Below are 16,909 nucleotides of genomic sequence, written 5' to 3' on the forward strand. Positions count from 1 at the left end.
TATCATCCGCTCTGCTGTTGCTAATCTACAAACACAGCACCCCGAGGAGCTTGTGCTAATCTCTGGAGACTTTAACCATGTGACGCTGGACAAAACATTACCTGCCTTCTCCCAGTATGTGGATTGTAACACCCGGGGAAACAGGACTAATGACTTACTGTATGCAAATGTTAAAGACGCACACAGCACCACCCTGCTTCCTGCGCTTGGGAAAGCAGATCATAACCTGGTTCTGCTTCAGCCTCACTACAAACCATGAGTGAGGGAGCTACCTACAACCACCCGCTCATTCAGGAAGTGGTCCCCTGAGGCAGAGCAGGCTCCGAGAGACTGCTTTGGAACCATGGACTTGGATATCCTGCAGAGGTCACACAGTGAGAACTTTAAGGAGGTTGTTGACTACACTACTGACTACATCAACTTCTGTATGGACATTGTACTTTCAGTAAGAACAGTACACTGCTATGCCTAACAAAAAGCCTTGGCTTACAAGTGACATCAAGGGCCTTTTGAAACAGAAAAAAAGGGCTTTTAAAGGTGGTGATAAGCATGAGCTCAAGTGCGTGCAGAAGGAACTCCGAGTCCAGCTCAGGGTGGCGAAGGAGCAGTACAGGAGAAAGCTGGAGCAAAAGTTTTAGAATAACAGCATGAAGGAAGTGTGGGATGGGATGAAGATCATCATTGGCTGCAGCTCGAAGCGGGGTGCCACCAACGAAAGAGACTTGGAGAGAGCAAACCTGATGAACAACGTCTCTAACAGGTTTGACCACCCTAACCCAATCTCACCTGAGAGTACTTCATCCTCCTCCTATCTATCTGCTGATATCAGCATAGGAGAAAGTTTCCCCCCCACCCACAATTACAGCAGCCCAGATAAGCAGAGAGCTGAGGAGACTTCGTGCCAGCAAAGCAGTGGGTCCAGATGGAGTTTAGCCACAACTGCTGAAGGCCTGTTGTTAGCCTTCACAACAGCAGCGTTGGAGCTGGGGAGTCCTCTACAGCACATCTTCAACCTGAGCCTGGAACAGGGGAGAGTCCCGAGGCTTTGGAAACCATCTTGCATCACCCCAATCCCAAAGGTATCACGTCCTGGTGAGCTGAATGACTTCCGGCCTGTCGCTCTGATGTCACATGTGATCAAGACCATGGAGCAGCTGCTGCTTCATCACCTGAGGCCACAGGTCTGCCACACCCTCGACCCTCTGCAGTTCGCATATCAGGAGAAGGTGGGAGGGGAGGATGCCATCATCTATATGCTACACCGATCCCCCTGCCAGAGGAGGACAGAGGCAGTGGTGCTGTAAGAATTATGTTTCTGGCCTTCTCTAGTGCCTTCAACACCATCCGACCTTGGCTCCTTAGTGACAAGCTGACAGAGATGGGAGTAGATTCATACCTGGTGGCATGGATTGTGGACTATATTAAAAACAGACCTCAGTATGTGCGTCTCGGGAACTGCAGGTCTGACATTGTGGTCAGCAGTACAGCAGCGCCGCAGGGGACTGTGCTTTCTCTGGTCCTGTTCAGCCTATATACATCGGACTTCCAATACAACTCGGAGTCCTGCCACAATCAAAAGTTCGCTGACGACACTGCTATCGTGGGCTGCATCATGAGTGGGCAGGTGAAGGGGTATAGGAACCTAATCAAGGACTTTGTTAAATGGTGCGACTCAGACCACCTACACCTGAACACCAGCAAAACCAAAGAGCTGGTGGTGGATTTTAGGAGGTCCAGGCCCCTCCCGCGCCCTGTGATTATCAGAGGTGACTGTGTGCAGAGGGTACAGACCTATACATACCTGGGAGTGCAGCTGGATGATACATTGGACTGGACTGCCAATACTGATGATCTGTGCAAGAGAGGACAGAGTCGACTATACTTCCTTAGAAGGCTGGCATCCTTCAACATCTGCAATAAGATGGTGCTGATTTTCTTTCAGACGGTTGTGGCAAGCTCCCTCTTATATGTGGTGGTGTATTGGGGAGGCAGCATGAAGAAGAGGGATGCCTCACGCTTGGACAAACTGGTGAGGAAGGCAGGCTCTATTGTAGGCACGGAACTGGACAGTTTGACATCTGTGGCAGAGCAACGGGCGCTGAGCAGGCTCCTGTCAATCATGGAGAATCCACTACATCCACTGTACAGTATCATCTTCAGACAGAGTAGCAGCTTCAGCGACAGACTGCTGTCACTTGCCTGCTCCACTGACAGACTGAGGAGATCGTTCCTCCCCCACACTATGCAACTCTTCAATTCCACCGGTTGTAAACGTTAACATTATACAAGATTATAGACTGTTACACCTGCCTCGCACTCTCCACTTTGCATTTTTTAACTTGCATTGCATTTTTATCAGTCTTTAATTAATATTGTTCTTTTTTGCATTTATCAGTATGCTGCTGCTGAAGTATGTGAAGTTCCCCTTGGGGATACTTGCATGGATAAGAATATATTATGAATATCAATGTTATTTAACAGCTGAGCAAAAATGACCATACATTGAGGGAAGTCTGAAAATATGACTAATGAAGGTACAGTATAGTTAATTTCATTTCACAGTGATTTGACTCAAATCTCAGCATATTTTGTAATAGTCTATACATGGACAGATGACAACAGTGTATAATTATCAATTATGTTTACTGAATTAACCTATGTCTAAAACACATTGAAAAGAAAGGCAAGTGAAAATACAATTAACATTCTGCTCTCAGTATTATGTAGAATGTTTAAATTGCCCGCCACACTACATGACTTTCCGTCAATTTTTAGTCACAGAGTTCATTTATTTGATCTTAGCGACTCAAGGTTAGTTGAGCTCCTGTGACTTCAGTCATATTTTTTGATATCCCAAGTGACTCAGTCAGACCTGTCTGCAACCAATGAGCATTCATCTGGATGTACAATGCATACAGTGTTGTCTTGAGGAATTATCAAAGGAACAGAGGTGTTCTGGACTGTGTAAACAGAAGAAAGGCTCGTCTGTCTGATGTATTGTGTTCGTGACATGACAAAACTGAAAAATGAAATGGGCAGAGATTGCATCACCATACCTGTAAAGACTTCTTACAGGCACTGGTGCTATCAGACAGCACGTTACTGGCTGTCACAATGTGACAAGCTCAAAAAACTTTATAAAGATGAAATTGCTTTGAAAAGTCTGCAATTAGTCTTGCCCTATTTGTGTAATCTAACATCCTCAAAGTGACATGATTTAGAAACTGCAGTCAAGTTTCACATCCCCTCCAAGTAGAAGCTGTGCAATGTGCCACTGGCTTAAGTGGGAATTGTCTTGTAAGTTGTCTTGTATTGCTATGATATAGTTATAATTTATTTGTGGGGCTGTTTTTTTTAACAATTCACTGGATACTGGAAATTGAGGCACAATTGAGGCAAATGCTAAAAGTAATGTATTTGAGAAAATGTACGTTTCACAAAGCTGTTCATATCACACAAAAAATAGTGTATAGTTTTGTAATAGTATTGATGCCATGCATCTGCATTCAATCCCACCTTAAAATGCTTCATGATTCCCAATCAAGAGTTTCTGGGATGGATGCTAGCAGCTTCTCATGTTTACCGTTTTGAGTTGAGAGCTGCTCTTATTGTTAATATTGTACAATAAAAACATACATTTGATTTGCGTCTCTAACGGTCACTGTAAATGTATAGTACTTGTCAAAATTAGCGTCGTTTTTTAGTTTTATTCGCCCCCCAAACCCCCAATCTGATGCTGTTTTACAGGGAATTCTCAAATTTGATATATGCCTAATTTTCTCAGTACGGATTTGACATCATGGATCAGAAGGCGCATACTAATTCAGTGTGAGCAGGAACACTCAAGAATAAAACTGAATAAAAAAAATTCACATCCACAGTCATTCTCAGTCACGCACAACACTCACATCCACATTTTTCCTAGTCTCGTTTGGATCGGAAGGGGGTGTGTGTGTCTGGAAGCTTAAACATGAATCAGACGATAAAACTGGGGGGCTGCACTGAATAAGCTCCAGTTTTATTCTCTCAATCACAATCACGCTCTAACACCCCTCCCCCCATCTCTCCTGATCTGACTCTAAGTAACAGAGCCAGCGTAAATTCACACCTGATCTGACACTGTTCATTTTCAAATAATATTGCATTAGTGCAATGAGAGTTGTATGTTTTCTGATTAATTTTATACCCAATGTCCCATATATTTGTCTCTTTCTTTTTTTTCTCTGTGCTGCGTCGACATCGGGCACCAGAAGGCGTGAACTTATTCAGTGCAGCAGGAACACTCAATAAAACTGAATAAAAAAAAATAAAGTGATGGTGAGATACAAAGTAGGCAGATTCACCAGCGTTTGTATGTCAGCTTTTATCCCTCCAGATCAGGGAATGTCCAGTTCCACTGCCTCAAAACACTACTAGCATCTACAGTTATTCCCAGTTTCAAATAAAAACTAACAGCGTCAGAACACTAGGGCGGTTTATGTATGGTGATCGTGACTGAGAGAATAAAAGTAAAAAAAAAAGGTAACTTTTACAAGTACAGTACTATAAATGTACACAATCTGTTACAGACACAAACCAAACGTGTGTACTGTATAATATTAACTAGCAAAATAAGTATTGTGTTAAAGAAGTTATGAAAAAGAAAAGGAAACATTTTAAAAATAACGTAACATGATTGTCAATGTAATTGTTTTGTGACTGTTATGAGTGTTGCTGTCATCAAGGATTTGATTATCATTATTTCTTTCAATCAGGTTCGTATTTGGAGGATGTGTTGTGTTCAATTTATATTCCGTGTTTGTCAACCATTGGAAAGATAACAGGTTTCATTCATCGAAGTGTTCACTACCCAAATCGGTACTCGTGAATCTAAGATGCTTCCTCTTTATCTAAGACATCAGACACTGCATGCACGGGTTTACCTTTCCCAGTCCTGCAAACTTTAGCGAAGTGGTTCAATTTACCACATTTTTTACACTGTCTTCCTTTAGCTGGACATTGACTTTTTCCAACGTGTGCTTTTTTTCCGCAGTGCCTGCACTTATGAATATGCTTGTATGCGTCACACGCTTCATATTCTTTTGCTGCCTTCTCAATTGTCTAATGTGTTTTTTGTTCAGCGCTCTTTGGAGGTCTTGCTTTTTGTGTGCGTACTGCGTTCACAGTCAGTTCACGTGAGCCGCTCATAGCACATGCATCAAAGGTTCTCAGCTGTGGTTGTGCTATCTCGTGCGATCTTGCAATGTCCACGGCTTTATTTAATGTTAGCTCAGACTCGGCACTTAAAAGTTTCTCTCGCACTTTCGCTGAGTTTGTGCCAAACACTATTCTATCCCTGACCATCTCATCTTTGTTTTCACACGCACAGTCCTTTACCATCAATTTTAACTCCGTTACAGAGTGATCAAAAGTCTCATTTATACCCTGCGTCTTCTCATTAAACTTGTATCTCGCGAATATCTCATGCGATCATGCAATCTCCACGGCTTTATTTAATGTTAGCTCAGACCCGGCACTGGTTTGAGAAGGCAGTCAGAAGTACGCTGCAGAGCTACAGCGCATCTTTATGTGAAAACAACAGTGTCAGATTGGGTTGAGGTAGGGAAGGATCTTGAACACGACTGAGAGAATGAAAAAAAAAACTAACCTTTACAAGTATCATAAATTCCACTGGCTGTTACACACTGAAATCAAATGTATGTTTTTATTTTAAAATAGTAAGAATAAGAGGAGCTTACTTCTCAAGAGAGAATCGTGCGGGATCGAACTCATGACCTTTTGATTACTAGTCAGCAGCTGATACCATTACGCTACAGTGGCAGTTGTGATAAGTATGTGTCAATGTGGCATGCTAAGGCAGCTTTTTTTTTGCAGTTATATTTTTGAATAAAAACATACTTGTTCTGTTATATTTGTACCTTTTGTGAAACTGTTAATTTGATATTTGGACTTCAGGCTTCATACATTATATAGTTTATGCCTACATTTTGTCATTTACTACTACAATATGAAAAACGTTTCTGTTTTAAAAATGTGTTTACACGGATTACTTTAGAAATGGAACACACGTGAAATGCGTGTATTCCAAATAATGATCTATTATTTCCAATCTAAAACTCCACTTCACTCCCAGATAATCAATCAAGGTATGAGTTGGGAGAAGTTTGTGCACATTCTAAGTTAGTGGGGGGATGGAATAACCGGCTACTTGCAACTTTTCTTTATCAGCACATTTAGATTAACAAAAGACGCTGGCGGAGAGATGAGAACGGTTTTAAGAAGTGATTTAAGGTGGGACAGATCTACGAGTTTTTTCGTAGGCTCTGGTAATTCTAGTGTTAAACACTGTATCGTCAAATTTAGAAAAAGTCAAGAATACTCTAAATGAATAATATACTTTTATTTAGTTTTATCTTAAATTCAAAAACTATATCCATTATTGGTAACACATGATGAAGTAAATAAGTTAGATCTGAAATAAGCAAAATGTCTTCAAATAAGAGTGTTTCTATTATGATCACTATTTCTAAATTCTCAAAGTGTTAGCTCTGTTGTATAAATCAATGGTGGGTGATTTGATTGCAATAGTGAAAAGATGATGCAAAAGACAGCAACCTTGTCTAGTACAAGAACTTAAAGAAAATCACCTGTGTTCATACTATTTGTATATTGTGGCTTCAAGACTGGAATTAAACTATTTTATTCAACCAAATCTGAATTTGCCTAGTCTAGCAAATAATCTCATTCATGCATTAATTTTAGTTTTCTGTAAGAGTAATAGGTTCTTAATCACAATCCTTTATAATACCATGTATTATTACCTTTATACTTTTATTTACTTTTAGAACATACAAAAAAGAAATATACAACTGACACTTGACATTATTTGTTGTTATTCCACCACAAATAAAAACTGTTTTGGGTCACTTCAATATTTATAATATTAAAATTTCTGTTACCTATATCCATTCAATTATTCACAAAGAAGAATTATTTAGAATTTTACCTAGCCCAAAAAAAGGGACACTGTCTTTTGTTGTAGTTGTACAGGTGCCGTCTGACTGTTTTATGCATTTCGAAGCATTACCTCTTTTCTGTATACAGCTGTCAAGTAAAAAAAAAATAAATGCTATAATCAAAATGATTAAAATGTGCAACAAACTAGATGTGATACAATTTTAATATGTTTAACTGCCGGAATTTAATGGACAAACAATGCATTATATGAATATAACTACACTGTCAGATCTTAAATATTGTTTTCTTGAAGGAAACCTTAATATACCAATATAATAATTAATTCCACTAACCTAGTTTGATTAAGACAGATGTCACTATCATTCTTGAACTGAACAGGAATGGGTGAACATTCAGGCTCTGTCTTGTTGGTTCCTATATAAATCAGACAAGGACAACAAAGTGAATAAATTAGGGAAAGATGTCCACATGAAAAAACATCAAATTATCTTTCTTATACCAAGATGTACATGTTTCTGAGACAGCTGGTATATAATGAAATTTCAATACATTAGACAATAGCAAATAGATAGATAACATTACTATTCATAAGATAAATAAAGAGATAATTTATAGTAATTAACTGTTGTATTCATCACAAACATTTACATATAATAATGCTGGTAATTTGCTTGACTAATTGCAGTACCACATAGACATACAGTATCTCACAAAAGTGAGTACACCCCTTGCATTTTTGTAAATATTTTATTATATCTTTTCATGGGACACCACTGAAGATATGACACTTTGATACAATGCAAAGTAGTCAGTGTACAGCTTGTATAACAGTGTAAATTTGCTGTCCCCTCAAAATAACTCAACACACAGCCATTAATGTCTAAACCGCTGGCAACAAGAGTGAGTACACCCCTAAGTGAAAAATGCCCAAATTGTGCCCGATTAACCATTTTCCCTCCCCGGTGTCATGTGACTCGTTAGTATTACAAGGTCTCAGGTGTGTTAAATTTGGTGTTATTGCTCTCACACTCTCTCATACTGGTTACTGCAAATTCAACATGGCACCTCATGGCAAAGAACTCTCTGAGGATCTGAAAAAAAGAATTGTTGCGCTACACAAAGATGGCCTAGGCTATAAGAACATTGCCAACACCCTGAAACTGAGCTGCTGCATGGAGGCCAAGACCATACAGCTGTTTAACAGGACAGGATTCAATCAGAACAGGCCTCTCCATGGTCGACCAAAGAAGTTGAATGCACATGCTCAGCGTCATATCCAGAGGTTGTCTTTTGAAAATAGACATATGAGTGCTGCCAGCATTGCTGCAAAGGTTGAAGGGGTGGGATGTTAGCCTGGCAGTGCTCAGACCACACGCTGCACACTGCATCAAATTTGTCTGCATGGCTGTCGTCCCAGAAGGAAGCCTCTTCTAAAGATGATGCACAAGAAAGTCTGCGAACAGTTTGCTGAAGACAAGCAGACTAAGGACATGGATTACTGGATCCATGTCCTGTGGTCTGATGAGACCAAGATAAACTTATTTGGTTCAGATGGTGTCAAGCGTATGTGGCAGCAACCAGGTGAGGAGTACAAAGACAAGTGTGTCTTGCCTACAGTCAAGCATGGTGGTGGGAGTGTCATGGTTTGGGGCTGCATGAATGCTGCCGGCACTGGGGAGCTACAGTTCATTGAGGGAACCAAGACTGCCAACATGTACTGTGACATACTGAAGCAGAGCATGATCCCCTCCCTTCGGAAACTGGGCTGCAAGACAGTATTCAAACATGATAACGACCCCAAACACACCTCCAAGATGACCACTGCCTTGCCAAAGAAAGTGAGGGTAAAGGTCCTGGACTGACCAAGCATGTCTCCAGACCTAAACCCTATAGAGCATCTGTGGGGCATCCTTAAATGGAAGGTGGAGGAGCGCAAGGTCTCTAAAATCCACCAGCTCCGTGATGTCATCATGGAGGAGTGGAAGAGGATTCCAGTGGCAACCTGTGAAGCTCTAGTGAACTCCATGCCCAAGAAAGTTAAAGCAGTGCTGGAAAATAATGGTGGCCACACAAAGTATTGACACTTTGGGCACAATTTGGACATTTTCCACTTAGGGGTGTAGTCACTTTTGTTGCCAGCGGTTTAGGTATTAATGGCTGTGTGTTGAGTTATTTTGAGGGGACAGCGAATTTACACTGTTATACAAGATGAACACTGACTACATTGTATCAAAGTGTCATATCTTTAGTGTTGTCACATGAAAAGATATAATAAAATATTTACAAAAATGTGAAGGGTGTACTCACTTTTGTAAGATACTATATTACATTAAAGTAACAATGCCAGTTACATCAGAATCAGAAGTACGTATACTAATGTGTTCTAGGAATTTGTGTTGAATGAATTGGTGCAACATACAAGGCCAACACAGAATATAAAAAATAAATATAAAAAGATAAAATATAAAATGACAATATATGCAGTATAAGAGGGTAATACACAAAATAAAGAGATAAAGTAGGTTTAAAATGCGCAGGTAGTGTAATTGTTCAGGTATACATAAAAGCTTAGACCTGATAGTCAGAATAACTGCACATGGAAAAAATGTTTTTAAGTGACATGTTGCTTTAACTTTCACTGCATGAAGGCATTTCCTGGAGTTAAGTCTTTGGAATAGGTAATGCCTTAGGTAAGTCAGATCAGCAATGATCTTTTCAGCCCACTTCCTTACCCTGGACTCATACAGGATTTGAATGCGAGATAAGTTATAGCCTACAACCTTTTCACAGGTTCTGATGACTTGTTGCAGTTTGGCCTTAGCCTGAGGCAGCACCAAACCAGACAGTTATAGATGAGATCAGAATGGACTTGATGACGACTGTGTAGAACTGGATCAGTATTGATTGAGGGAGATTGAATTTCCTAAGCTGACGTAAAAAGTTTAATAAGTTTGACAGACCAATCACCAAAGGTACAGTCATTTGTATACTGTACAGTTAGAAAAATGGTGGGGAAAGGACACATCACTGTGGTACCCGACCACACATCCATACTGCATTCCAATAACAAATTTATCAGGGCAAGTTGAAATGGGAGAGTTTCTTATGTATACGTTCTGGGTTGACTGTATTGAAAGCAGAGATAGTCCACATACAATATCCTCACATATGCCCCTGGCCTATCAAGGTGTTGGTAAATATAGCTCAGACCTAAATTTGCTGCATCATCCACAGACTGGATGGCTTTGTATGCAAATTGAAATGGGTCCAGAACATCTTTTGTAGCAGTCTTGACATAATTCAAAATAAGGAGTTCAAAGGTCTTCGTTACCACAGGGGGGAAAACTACCGGTCGATAGTCATTCAGGCCGGTGACCTTTGATTTCTTTTGCTACTAGAAAGATGGTGAAGTTCTTGAAGCAGGCAAGAACAGTGCACAGGTCCAAAGATTGGTTGAAAATGTCTGCAAATATTGTAGATAAATGGTCTGCACAGTTTCTGAGTACTCTTCTTACTTCTTGAAGTAGTCGTAATCTTACATCTGAGCTAAGTCTCATAACGAATTAGAATCCCATTTAAACATACCTTCTTTCTCTTAAAAACATTCATTGACAAATTTCAAACATGAACAGTTAAGTGGTAATGCATGTGTAATTTCTTTTCAAGTCACTTTAGATAAAGGCTTTTCCTGCTCTGGACTGTTTTCTGCCTTGTACCCAGTGCTGCTTGGCAACATGCTGCTTCTTTCTCAAGCCCAAAATGCATTAAGCAGGTTTAATACTGTATACAGTATGTATGCAGTTACTTCTGTTATGGCAATGTATAAACAACGTAATGGCTATTTAATTGTATGAAACATGAACACTGTCTAAAACAGTACTGGGTATGAAATTACATTTTGAAGCATTAATAAGTAATAAGCATTGTAACAATGAACACAAAGCAGAATCCCTAAAGCACAGATATGTATGCAAAAAGGCTTTGCTCAGTGCATCTGGTTGTATTGGAGCAGTCAGAAAACTCACAAGGAAAGGTTTTATGTTCATACTGCCGTTGTCAGATTGTTTTTCTAACAATATATCATCCATCTGATATCTGCTAAATATGTCTTTTCCAGTAATTATTCTAAATAATGTTAATTGTGATACTGACATGTACAAGTGGCCACCATAATGTTTGGGACAAATAAACATGTTTACTTGATTTACACTTCTGTTCCATAGTTTAAAATTATAAATTAAACAAATCAGACATGATTAAAGTGCACATTGCAGGCTTTAATTTAATTTGCATACATTTCGGTCACACCAGGAAGAAATCATTTTTTCATACATGGCCCCCCTATTCCAACGCACCATTATGTTTGGTACAAAGCAAAAGCAGGTATATTAAGGCAGTCATATTTTGTACTTTGTTACATATCCCTTGCATTGAATGACTGCTTGAAGTCTGTGATTTATAGATGTCACCAGCTGCTTAGTATTTTCTCTTTTGATGCTCTGGAAGCCTCTAATGCAGCCATCTTCAGCTCCTGCTTGTTTCGGGAGCTTGTCCCCTAAATTTTTCTCCTCAGTATATGGGAACCATGCCCAGATGGATTAAAATTAGTTAGTGGCTTGGCCATTCAAGAATTATCCATTTTGTAGCTTTGAAAAACTCCAGTGTTACCTTAAGAGAATTTTTGGAATCATTGTCTTATTGCGTGATGAAACACCATACAATGAGTTTGAAGACATTTACTGAAACTCAAGCAGATGTTTCTATACACCTTGGAATTCATTGTGCAGCTGCTATCAGCAGTTATAACATCAATGAAGGTAGAACTGCCTGTAACTTTGGCAGCCATACACGCCTAAGCCATAACACCCCCACCACCGTGTTCAAAAGATGAGATGGAATGCTTTGGATCTTGGGCAGTTTCTATTTGTCACCACACTTTGTTCTTGCTGTCCCTCTAATACAGGTTCAATTTTGTCTCACCTGTTCAAAAGACCTTTTTACAGAATTCTGAAGGCTCTTTTAAGTACTTTTTTTGCAAACTGTTATCTGGCAATCCTGTTTTTGTGGCTAACTAGTGGTTTGCATCTTGCAGAAGAGTCCTCTGTATTTCTGTTTATGAAATCACCTGTAGATAGTTGTCTCTGGTACATATACATCTGCCTCCTGAAGACTCTTATCTGATCGGTTAGAAAGTCGCTTGGAGCTTTTTTTTTCTTTACCACACTGAGGAGTCTTCTGACATCGACAGTGGAGGCCTTTCTTGGATTAACAGTCCCTTTGCAATTACTCAGTTCACCAGTGTGTTCTTTCTTATAAATGATATTCTAGACAGTTGATTTTGTTAATCCTAATGATTTAGCAATGTCTCTAATAGTTGTATTCTTTTTTAATCAGCTAAAATTTAATAGTTGTGGTAGACATGGGCATATCAGTAAGAGCATTCATGAAAGTCTGATAAAATGCTTGATAAAAAAAATATATATAAATTTACTATTATAATTTATCATTGGTATTATAATCAATATGGATACACTACAAAACTGCATACAGTCAGAAAAGAAGAAAAGGTATCATGCGTATCTGTCATGCGGAGGTGCTTCATTTCCTTTTTTTTTTTTAAAATTGAGTTTTCTAATGAGTAATTGCACACTGTGTGATGCATTTGTATAGTAGCTTGTGGGACATGTACAGAATGTGATAACTGTTTAGAGTACTATGTATTTTTTTTCCCTTTCCTTTACACTAACTTTAACAATTTACTTTTGTGCTTGGGGTTAGTGATGTGTTCTACTGTACTGAAGTCAGCTCACATTTTGCAGGTGTGTATTAACTGTGCATATATAAATGCTTGTCTTAGCAGGACATGCTCCAAAGCAAACTTATCGATAGATGTCAGGCCATCGGTGGGAATGAACAGATAGGCTAAAGAACCTTCTTTTTAAAAGTTATTATTGGTCAAAATTATAACTCAGAATTATTTCGGTACTCGTGCCCTCTAATTGGCTGGGGTCCTGTACATGGCTTGTTCCTGCCTTTTTCACTGGATGTGGCCAGGCTGTACACCTGCTCTGTGCAGCCATATAAATGATTTATAGGCGTTCAAAAATTGTATGGGTAGGAGGAATATTAAAGACTTGAAAACCATGCAACTTTATTCAGAATGCAAACAATGCTTACAATATACCTTAAAAGGGACACTCTCCAAGCACAAATGTATTATACATTTCATGAACATAACGACAAAAGATACTTGTCAGTTTTTTACACCAGTTATGCCCACTGTGTGTGTATGAGTGAGTTCTGATCTTGACTTACACATGCAATGTGTCTGCATTTTCTTTGCTTTCTCTCCATCTTTCAAAAGAAGCCCTTAACCTGACTGGCAACTTTAAACCAGTGTCTAGTGATTGGGATGCTTCCTGCCCAGGGGTGACCTATTGTGCTGTCCCTCATATTGAATTGCATGATGCAGGCTACTACAATAAATGATTAACTTAATGACACTACAACACGTTTCATTAAAACACATCTAAAGAAATTAGCTTGTATGTGGAAGACAGGAAGCCCACAAAAATGTGTTTTTTCACCATGTAGTCCTGGGTTTTCAAAGGAAACATTTAACTGTTGCAGCATTTACAACCTCTTTTGTTCCAGGTAAGTACATGACTAAAGTAGGCATGGTTGCATGTGAGAGGCTGTAATACTTTGTCATACTTTGTAATACAAAGCAAACATCCATTTTAGCAGTTTCGCCTGCATGTAAAGTATTTTTGTGCCAGATATGCCTTCCATGTTAGCTCCACAGTTGTCCAGTAGCATCATTTACAAACTAAGCTTCTAGCATTTTTGCAATGTATATAAACTTTTCTGATTTGAGTGAACTTTTCTTTATCCGATATAATGTTTAACATTTTCTTCAATTCCAGTAATGTAAAACACTTATGATATTAAAATGCATAAAACATTTTTGCAAAACCATTTTTACATTTACATTGTGTGGTATCTAATTCAATGGTACTCACCACGCATGGCCCACAGACAGCAATTGAAAAGCAGATGGTAAAATGAGTGCAATTAGAATATTTGGGAAAACTATCGCCCAGCACTGACTATCAATTGGCCAGACTTTTGGGTGGAGGGGAGATTTGTTACTACACAAGCAACTCAACTTAACATTTAGGCTTGAGGGACCACCACATGAACCATAAAAACTAACTGCATTTTGTAAAGTCTCAGCTGTGCTCCTACATATTTACATCACATCCCATGCCTGCTTTCTAGACAAAGTTACAATATGGTTTCTCATATTAACATATTTCATATATCAAAATTCCAAAAATACACACAAACACAAATACCATTAATGACATTTAAATGACAGAAAATCTTGCACTTTCTTATTTTAACAAGTTATAACATGTATGTATATTATAACATAGTGAGTGGCTTAGTTAACTGATTTAAAGGTTGAATGTTTTGTTTTTTTAATTCAAAGAGAGAGATATCATATTTTTATTTTTTAACTATTTTGTCACAGTGGTATGTATGAAATGTGACCACCATGATGCTGTTTGTACAAGAGATGCTGCGCTAGATAAACTAGCGGGAGCTATTTGAAAAGTAACCTGGGAAGAAAAGATGTAGTCAAAAGCCAAAAATAATCAAAAACTGAAAGATCAGATGCACCATAATCCACAGCCAAATCACAAGACAAAAAACAAAGTACTAGCACCACTCAAATCCAGAAAATCTAAGAAAAAGGATATGTCTAACACAAGAACAAAAGACAAAATAGTTTTTTGGAATCTGTCAACTCAGATAAGAAACTGATCTTTCTAAGCAACTTTAAACTTCAAAGGGCAAATGGTCTGAGGTCATAACTTGCAAAGGCAAACCACTAGAAATACAGGAGCGACCCTAGATATAGGAGTGCAAGATAGCACCAACAATAAGAATTTAAAATAGCAGTGATAGTAGAAAAAAATTTAAAAGTCAAATTTAAATGAAAAAAACTAATGAAAGAATCATCATCTACAACCTTAAAAGTGCCCAGTTCACAGAATAATACTGGTCAAATCAGATTATACCGAATACCCAAGTAACAAAATTTTCAGAAAAAGGAATACTTTTCGTTGGCCTGGACAAACATTCATACAACAATATGTTAAACAAATGTCGTTTTAACAAAATGTAAATGTCAGTATAACAAACATTTTTTCGATGAAAAATTGCAATCGGAGATAATAATGTGATATAAAAAAGACTTGATCCCAACTCCCCTGCACCCCCTCCCACATTTGACACTCCTGTTTTCACATAGATGCGCTATAACAGAGGTAAACTCAAATCATGAGTTAACATTCGATCTTGCTCTTACATACAAAGGACGGTGCATTTGCCCAAAACATTAACATTTATATGTTACTTACATAAAAGCCAGATCGAATGTTACTTACCCATTTACCATCGTCATGATTTGAGTTTACCTCTGTTATAGAACCCTGAAACAGGCTGTCTCTTTCATGTTAGACAAAATAAAGTGACAGTCTGTTGCGAAACTTCGGATGTGGGGCAGTTTTGGCGAGAGTGTTGGTGCAACATCATACACAGAGCTGAATTCTGAATCAGTGCTCCACCGAGCGTCTTTGTCAAAAGTTCTGTCATGTGCGGATACTGTACTGTTTGAGTTTCATAGTGCTTCTCAAAGTTTCCTTTCTGATGAACAAAAAAAGTGAGAAACAGCATTAGTCTATGCTGAAAGAAAAATTAACAATCCTGGAAAAAGTTGATTACGGAATGAAGAAAAATGACATTGCGGAAATATTCAGGATCACGTCTTTATCTTCATCTAATGTCTAGTTTTCATTCTGTGTTCATACCTGTATTTCTATTTAAATAAAGGTACATCTAACATCTCACTTTCATTATGTGTTCATATCCGTATTTCTATTTAAAAAAAAATTACATCTTATGCCTCATCTGGTTTTCATTCTGTATTTTATTCTTGTATTTCTATATTAAAATTTATATCTAACGTCTTATTTTCATTCTTTATTTTCATACTGGTATTTTAATTAAAAAAGTTACATCTAATGTCTCATTTTCATTTTGTATTCATACCTGTATTTCTATTTAAAAAAACTTATATCTAACATTTCAGTTTCAAATAAAACATCTTTTGCAATTTGAGAATTTCCTGGTTTTCAAGGAAAACACAGGTACTTTATTACGGTATAGAAAAGGCAGATACAATCTCAAGACTTCATAAAAAATAGGATAAATGTTATCTGGTCCTGGTGATTTATTAGATTTCAGACCATTTAATCTAAGTAGTACTACTATCTCTACAACTTCCAACTCAATAAATTCTGTCTTAGTAGTCCATGTTGCTGCTGCAAGGTTATCCACATCCTCACATTGGAAACCTTCAGAACAATGCAAGTTTAGATTTTGCCATTTCACTCTCTGTATATTTTAATTCCCCTTTACAATTTCTAATACACTTCACCTCCTCCTTGACTGTTTTTTTTCCACTACTAAAATAATGAATCTGTTTGGGTCATGTTTTACCTCATTTCCAATACTCCACTCAAAGTGCCCTTTTTGGGATGAACCTGTAATGTATTATACATAAAATATTTTTAAACCTGTTCCACTACCCCTTAACTGTTTCTGCACTTAAAAGCTCACCCCAGTTCTTTAATAGATTTTGCCTCATCTGTTTAAAATTTGTACTACCAAAGTTAAACTTAGTTTTAGTCTGCATCTGCGCTCTTCCAAAACACTGAGAGCTGTGTTCTGTTGACACATGTGGTTCAATTACCTCTACACACTGAATTTGATCCTGACTATTACAAAATATTAAATATAGTCTTGCTTCCCCCTGCATTAATGCATTAACATACTGTGTTAAAAACAATCACTGATTATA

General features: G+C 38.1%; 1 protein-coding gene across 5 annotated transcripts in view; it reads right to left on the reverse strand.

Annotated features, from left to right (window-relative positions):
- The window catches only part of LOC120535695 (tumor necrosis factor receptor superfamily member 3-like), a 71,407-nt gene that overhangs the window by 17,255 nt on the left and 37,243 nt on the right, over positions 1–16,909 (reverse strand). For all 5 annotated transcript variants that reach the window (XM_039763686.1, XM_039763685.1, XM_039763684.1 and 2 more), the window contains exons 6-7: positions 7,311–7,392; positions 7,007–7,104 (exon numbers count right to left, since the gene is read on the reverse strand). In XM_039763686.1, the coding sequence (XP_039619620.1) occupies positions 7,007–7,104; positions 7,311–7,392 (180 nt within the window). The remainder of the gene's footprint in view (positions 1–7,006; positions 7,105–7,310; positions 7,393–16,909) is intronic.

Source organism: Polypterus senegalus, chromosome 9 (genome assembly GCF_016835505.1).
Source record: "Polypterus senegalus isolate Bchr_013 chromosome 9, ASM1683550v1, whole genome shotgun sequence".
In the NCBI taxonomy this organism is placed as follows: domain Eukaryota; kingdom Metazoa; phylum Chordata; class Cladistia; order Polypteriformes; family Polypteridae; genus Polypterus; species Polypterus senegalus.